This window comes from Chaetura pelagica, unplaced genomic scaffold, assembly GCF_000747805.2.
Source record: "Chaetura pelagica isolate M959 unplaced genomic scaffold, ChaPel_1.0 scaffold279, whole genome shotgun sequence".
Classification (NCBI taxonomy): Eukaryota; Metazoa; Chordata; class Aves; order Apodiformes; family Apodidae; genus Chaetura; species Chaetura pelagica.
This window is the reverse complement of record NW_009954551.1, coordinates 23,765-30,587: the sequence shown is the minus strand read 5'-3', so window position 1 is coordinate 30,587 and position 6,823 is coordinate 23,765. Positions and strand designations below refer to the sequence as shown.

The window sequence follows — 6,823 nt, the reverse complement described above, 5'->3', positions numbered from 1 at the left end:
CTCATCCATCTCCTCCCGATTCCGCAGAATTTCCAGCTCTTGGATCAGCTCCAAGAACCTTCTCCTGGTTCCAGCTCCTCCGGAGGTGCCAAAACTGCCCCAAAACGGCCCCTCCCGGGTCCCCCCGGGGGTGGGGTCTCCAAAACGGGCCCCAAATGGACCAATTCTGCCTTTTTTTCCCCACAGGGTTTTGGTGCAGCCGCTGAACGGGCCCCAAACCCCCAGATTTCTCATTTTCCAGCCCATTTTGGTGCCTCTCCCCCTCCAGGGGACACCTGACCCAGCAAAGCCTCCAGGTGAGTTTTTCTTTTCATCCCCCCCCCGGGGGTTCCAAAAATCCTTGAATTTACCAAAATTGTCCCATTTTAAAATTTGTCCTATCATTTTAAAATAAAAATGGCTCCAAAATCAACCAGATTCGCCTTAAAAACCACCTGGATTTGGCCCCAAAATTAACCTGGGGGTTGTTCTGCCCAGCACACACCTGGGTGGGCATCAAACCCCACCCTGGGTCCTTCCCCCTGCCTCGGTTTCCCCCGTTTTAAGTAAAAAAACTCCAACCTATTTATTAAAAATATGCATTTATTTTTAATAATTGCATTTTCGTTTTCACCAAAACCCTCCTTTTTACACCCACTTTTGCTCCAGGAGGTGCTTGAAAAATTATAATTATGATTTAAAAGTTATTGAAAAAATAAGAAATACCCTTAAAAGTGCTTGAAAAATAATAAATGTGGCATAAAAGTGCTTTAAAAATAATAAATATTATTTAAAATGCTTGAAAAATAACAAATATTGTGCTTTAAAAGTAAAAAAATGTTTGATAAAGTGCTTGAAAAATAAAAAATACAGTTTAAAAGTGCTTTTAAAAGTATAAATATGCTTTTAAAGTGATTTAAAAATAACAAGTATGATTCAAAAGTGGTTTAAAGAGAATAAAATGTTTAAAAGTGCTTTAAAAAATAAATACCGTTTAAAAAGTAAATATGCTTTTAAAATGCTTAAAAAATAGTAAATGTGCTTTAAAATGTTGTAAAGTATTGAATATGCTTTAAAAATGGTTCAAAACCAATAAATGTTATTTTGAATGGTTTAAAAACAATACATTTGCTTTGAAAATAGTTTAAAATTACAAATGTTTTTAATATTATTTAAAACCATTAAATATTAATTTTAAATGCCTTTAAAAACAATTAAAATTCTTTAAACTTGTTTAAAATTATGAATATTATTTTAATGGCTTAAAACCAATATATATTAATTTGAAATATTTTGAAAGCCATAAAAATGCTTTTAAATTGTTTAAAAACAGTAAATATGACATTTAAGATGCCTTTACAAATAATAAGTATGCTTTTAAAATGGTTTTTAAATGAAATATATAATTTTTGAGTAGTTTAAAAAGAATAAATGCAAATATTAAATGGTTTAAAAACAAATAAAATACTTTTAAAATTATAAGTATGCTTTGTAAATGTTTTAAAACAATAAATATGCATTTTAAATTATAAATATTATTTTAAAACAGTTTAAAACCAATAAATACGAAATTGAAATGGTTTAAAAGCTTTTAAAATGCTTAGAAATGGTTTAAAAACACGAAGTATGACTTCAAAATGGCTAAAAAACAATAAATATGTTTAAAAATGGTTTCAAAATTATAAACGGTTTTTTAAAATGGTTGAATTGGGTAAAAGTGCTGCCAAAAAAAAGGGATTTTTAAGGCTTTGAAGACGTGACCTTTGACCCTTGGGGCCGTTTCCTCCGTTTCTTGTCGGTTTTTTGAATCTTCACGGGACGTTTTGGACGTTGCAGGGGCTGGGATGGTGCCCACCAGTGTCCTCCTGCTCCTGGCCTTGGGTAGGTGGAAAAAAAACCCCAAAAAACCCCAATATGAGGTTATTTGGCCTAAAAAAACCACCCCTGGGTGGCCCCGGGTTGACGTGTCGTCCCATCTTGTCCCCAGGAGCCGCCACCAGCGACCAAGCGGAGCGGGAGAAAGGTGAGGGCTGGGAACCTGAAGTTCTACCTTCATCCAGGGGTTTTCCACCCAAAATCGGGTCGCTTCTGCTGGAAGGTGGGAAGGAGGAGCTTCCTCCCCCTCCCTGGTGGTTTCTTTAACTCAAATGTTCCATTTTGACACTGTTTGTCCTCAAATCTTCTCAATATTCCCACACAGCACCAGGTGAGCGTTGGAATTGTGAAGTTTTACCTTAATCCAGGGGTCTTCCACCCAAAATGGGGTCACTTCTGCTGGAAGGTGGGAAGGAGGAGCTTCCTCCCCCTCCCTGGTGGTTTCTTCCACCCAAATGTTCCATTTTCACACCGTTTGTCCTCAAATCATTGTGCTTTGGAGGTCCCTCCTTGGCTACCATGGAGAAGTCAACCCCATTTTCAGGTCTCTTGAAGCCTTCTAAGAAACCAGGAAGCCCAAAACCGGGTGGTTTCACCCCCAAACTGGGTAGTTTCACCCCAAAATACACAAGATGGAGGTGGGGTGGAGTTTTTTGGGGGGGGGTCCCCAAGACGCGAACCTGTCTCATGCCACAGGGTCTCTGCTCTACCCCTATGGTCTGGACCAGGGTGACCAGAAGAACCCCAAGCTTGATGATGGGACATCACCCAAGCTCACCTTGACTGCGCCCTTCACCTTCTATGGCAAAGAGCACCAGAGCCTCTACGTACGTGACCTGAAGTTCCACCATTTTCCCTTTTCCCCCCCAGTTTGGTCACTTGTCCCCCCAGCAAAATCTACCTGTCCACGGGACTGACCTTTCAATGAGCTTGGTTGGTGGTTTCTTGATCCATCAGAGCATCTTCAGATGGTTGGTGGGTCTTGGGAGGAGACCCACTGGTGGAATGGTTGGGAGGCCCATGGTCAAACTGGGGTTTTCTGTCCCACCACCCACCCCATTTTGATGGATCTGTAGGTGCTCCAGGGACCTAAACCCTTCCAACATGGTTGGAGAGGTGGAGAAGTTGGTGGTAAGGCCAGACCTGGAGGTTGTGACCATCTCCATGGCACCACAACCAAGTCAGAGTGTTGACCAAGGGATGGGACTCCGAGCTTGGGGGCCACCACATGGTCACGTTAGTAGAGCTGGAGAAGTGGGTGGTGGGGCCACACCTGGAGCCTGTGGCCACAACCCAGTCAAGGTGTCGACCAGGTGATGGGACTCCCAGGTTGGTGACCACCAGGTTGGGGCTGACGTGGTGTCTCCTGCAGGTGAACAACAACGGCGTCATCTCCTTCGACGCCAAGGTCAGCCAGTACACCCCCGACCCCTTCCCATTGGCTGATGGACGCCCCTTTGTCACCCCGTACTGGGCGGACGTGGACAACGTGAGGGGGGGGGACGTCTTCTACCGCGAGACCACCGACCCGCCGCTGCTGGCCCGGGTCACCCAGGACATCAACCAGTACTTCCCCACCATGCCCTTCACTGCCACCTGGGCTTTCGTGGCCACCTGGGACCACGTGGCCTATTATGGCTCCATCTCTGAGAAGGTGAGGAGCACAGCCACGACCTGAAGGCCAGAGGAGGTCACAGTCATGGAATTTCATGCCTTAGGACCCATGTCTTGGCCTTGGGACCCACTTGTTGTCCTCATGACCCATTTGTGGGACCTGACACCCTTCCCTTGACCTTACAATTAATCTGTTGGTTTTGGTGACCCCCTCATTGGCCTTGGCACCCTACTGGTTGGTCTCATGACCCACTTGTGGGCCTGACAACCCATTTCTTGGCCTTTGTGACCCCTGCCTTGGCCTTCACACTCCATCCATGGTCTCCCTGACCCATTTGTTGGCCTTCATAACCCATCCATTGCTTTCTACCACCCCTGCATTTGCCTTCACAACCTTTGAGGTGGCCACGTGTTCTCCATGTTGGAAACCAGCCTTTCCATGTCCCTGTTCCTCTTGGCCACCTCCTGTGGAGCAAGAGGCTGTGGTAGAGCTCCAAAAGTACTTGTCTGAAGGTAGACACCAAAACCAACCAACCAACAGGATGGGCCATGCCTGACCAAGGTGCCTTCCTTGCCCACCTCCCATCCATACCTTCTTATCATGGTGCCATCTCCTCCTTCCTGCAGGGCAACACCTTCCAAGCCCTCCTGACCAGCGACACCAAGACATCCTTCATCATCCTCAACTACTGGGACATCCAGTGGACCACGGGGGAGGCCAGTGGTGGGGACGCTGAAACGGGGCTTGGAGGAACCCCAGCCCATGTAGGTGGGGCTGAAGGAGAAGCTGAGGGAAAAGGGGTGGAGGGAGGACAGGGGAGGAGGTTGACCATGGATGGGTTTCCTGGGACAAGATCACAAGGTAGGACTTCAGCCTGCCATGTTTCTGGGCAGAACGACACCAAAGGTAGGACTTTGGCCCATAGTTGGTTGTGTAGAAGACAATGCTGAGGAGAGGTTGGCCAGCACAATGTTCATCCAGAGCTGGAAGTTGGTCTGTGCCATCCTGGGCTGGGGTGGGACAACGAGACCAACAGTAGGATGGGGCCCACATGTTTGGGGGGGAAACCTTCACTCATGGCAGGAGGTTGTCCCAGACCATCTTCTGGGGATGATGATGAAGACTGGAGGTTGTTCCATAAGGTTCTGGGTAGAAAACACCAGGTTCACTCATGGTAGGAGGTCCCAGAACACCTGAGGACAATGATGATGAAGGTTGACCCATAATGCTTTTGGGGGAAACCACCAGGCTCACTCATGGTAGGAGGTTGGCCCACACCATCTACTGGGGATGCTGATGGAGGTTGGAGGTTTCCCCACAACTTCCTTTGATGACAACAAGGTTGGAGGTTGACCCATAACGTTTTTGAGACCCACCACCAGCTTCACTGAAGATCAGAGGTTGGCCTGGAATGTATCTGGGGGACACCAGCAGCAGGAGGTTGTCCAGGTGGCCCACCCCTTGGGTGAGGTGAGAACATCTGGAACCTCCATTTCGGTCCCGTTTCTAGGCTGGTTTCAACAGTGGAGATGAAACCAACTTCTACAACATCCCCGGCTCCCAGAGCGACGCCATCCTCAACATCACCCAGACCTCCAATGTCCACTTCCCAGGGCGCTGGGTCTTCCAGGTGGACAACTTCAAGGTGACGGGAGTGCCCACCCAACCCCCCGGGGTGCTGGACATCAATAACTGCTGGTTGTGAGGTGGGTTTTTTTGGGGGTGGAAACCTTGGAAAAAACCCCCACCCCAAGGACTTGGGGAACATCTTGAGATCTTGGGTTCTTCTCGTAGGTGGATCCAGACGTGGGGGCAGAGGGACCATCCGTGTTGTCCCCGTCACACGTGGAGGACAAGGGGGCAATAAACCAGAGCAATAAACCCACAGCTGAGACCTGGTGGCTCCTGTGACATCATTTCCCCTCCAGTGCCCGGAGCAGATTTTGGGGCAAAACCAACAGAAATTAATCGTTTTTATAATTATTTAATTGAAATGTATTAATTTCATGAAATAATTAATAATTAATTCTTCCCCCTGCAAAACAAACGTGGGGGGGGGTGGGTTCATACACACATTTATGGGCCTTTTTCCCATTTATATGCTCAAAATTATGAGGTTTTTCCTAGGGGGAGAGAAGAGAGAAAGGCTTAAAAATTGGGGGAAAGAACCAAAAAAAGGGGGATGGCCCAAAAAAGGGGAGAAAGGCCCCCAAAAATGGAGGGAAGGCCACAAACTCTGAGGGAAAAGGCCCCCCAAAAGAAGAAAAGTGCCCAAAAAATGGGAGAAGGCCCAAAAACGTAGGAGAAAAGGCCTAAAAAAGGGGGGGAAGTCTCAAAAAAGGGGGGGAGGGCCAAAAATATGAGGGGAAAACTTTATGATTTTTTGCCACTTTGTGCACAAATTGATCCATTTTTGGCCTCCAGGAACACAAAGTTCTGGGTTTGGGCCTTTTTTGGGCACAAAATTTTGATTTTTTTTCTTTATTTGTGCATAAATATATTATTTTGGGCCTTATTTGTGCAAAAAGCTATGATTGTTGGCCTTATTTGTGCACAAGTTGATGATTTTTCCCCTCCATGCCCATAAATTGATCAATTTTTTGCCCACTAGGAGCAAAAAGTTCTGATTTTTGGCTTTTTTTGGGGCACAAAATTCTGATTTTTGGCCTTCTGGGGGCTTAAATTTAGGATTTTTTGCTTTATTTATACACAAAATTATTATTTTTCCCTTTTGTGTCCCTAAATTGATCCATTTTTTGCCCTCTGGGACCATAAAATTCTGATTTTTGGCCAGTTTTGGGCAGAACATTCTGATTTTTTGCCTTATTTGACCATAAGTTTGTGCACATGGAGGATGAAGGCCACACATGGACATGACACATGTGAAGGACACGTGCACACAGCACATGTGGATATGACGTGTGCACACAACACGCTCCAACATGCCACAACATGCTCTGACATGGCACAACACACACACATAACTTGGCACAAACAGCCCCAAAACACCCCCCCAACATGCTCTGACATGACACAAAACGGCACAAACAGCCCCAAAAACGCCCCCAGAACGTGCTCTGACAGGACACACACATGCCCACAACATGCAACACAGAATTTGGCACAAACAGACCCCCAAAGTGTCCCCCCACATGCCCTGACATGCCACAACATGCTCCAACATGTCAGAAAACATCCAGATCATCCAACTTCCCACAAACACCCCAAAACCATCGCACCCACAGCTCCCTCTGACATGCCACAACATGCTCCAACATGCCACAGCACATGCCACAACATGTTCCAACATGCCACAGCACACGCCACAACACGCTCTGACATGCCACAACCCCC

At 46.4% G+C, this 6,823-nt stretch overlaps 1 protein-coding gene across 1 annotated transcript; it reads left to right on the top strand.

The window, feature by feature from the left end:
* Positions 1-1,823: 1,823 nt before the first annotated feature.
* Positions 1,824-5,174, top strand: LOC104395375 (alpha-tectorin-like). The gene is made up of 6 exons (XM_010005066.1): positions 1,824-1,860; positions 1,967-2,002; positions 2,551-2,681; positions 3,227-3,508; positions 4,096-4,233; positions 4,980-5,174. The coding sequence occupies exons 1-6, from the start codon at positions 1,824-1,826 to the stop codon at positions 5,172-5,174; spliced, it is 819 nt and encodes a 272-aa protein (XP_010003368.1).
* The last annotated feature ends 1,649 nt before the right edge of the window (positions 5,175-6,823 follow it).

Bases quoted from the DNA above. Each gene is read 5' to 3' on its own strand.
- LOC104395375 (XM_010005066.1), top strand. From the start codon at position 1,824: ATGGTGCCCACCAGTGTCCTCCTGCTCCTGGCCTTGG. The intron at 2,003-2,550 runs GTGAGGGCTGGG...CTCATGCCACAG, and splicing joins CCAAGCGGAGCGGGAGAAAG to GGTCTCTGCTCTACCCCTAT. The intron at 2,682-3,226 runs GTACGTGACCTG...TGTCTCCTGCAG, and splicing joins AAGAGCACCAGAGCCTCTAC to GTGAACAACAACGGCGTCAT.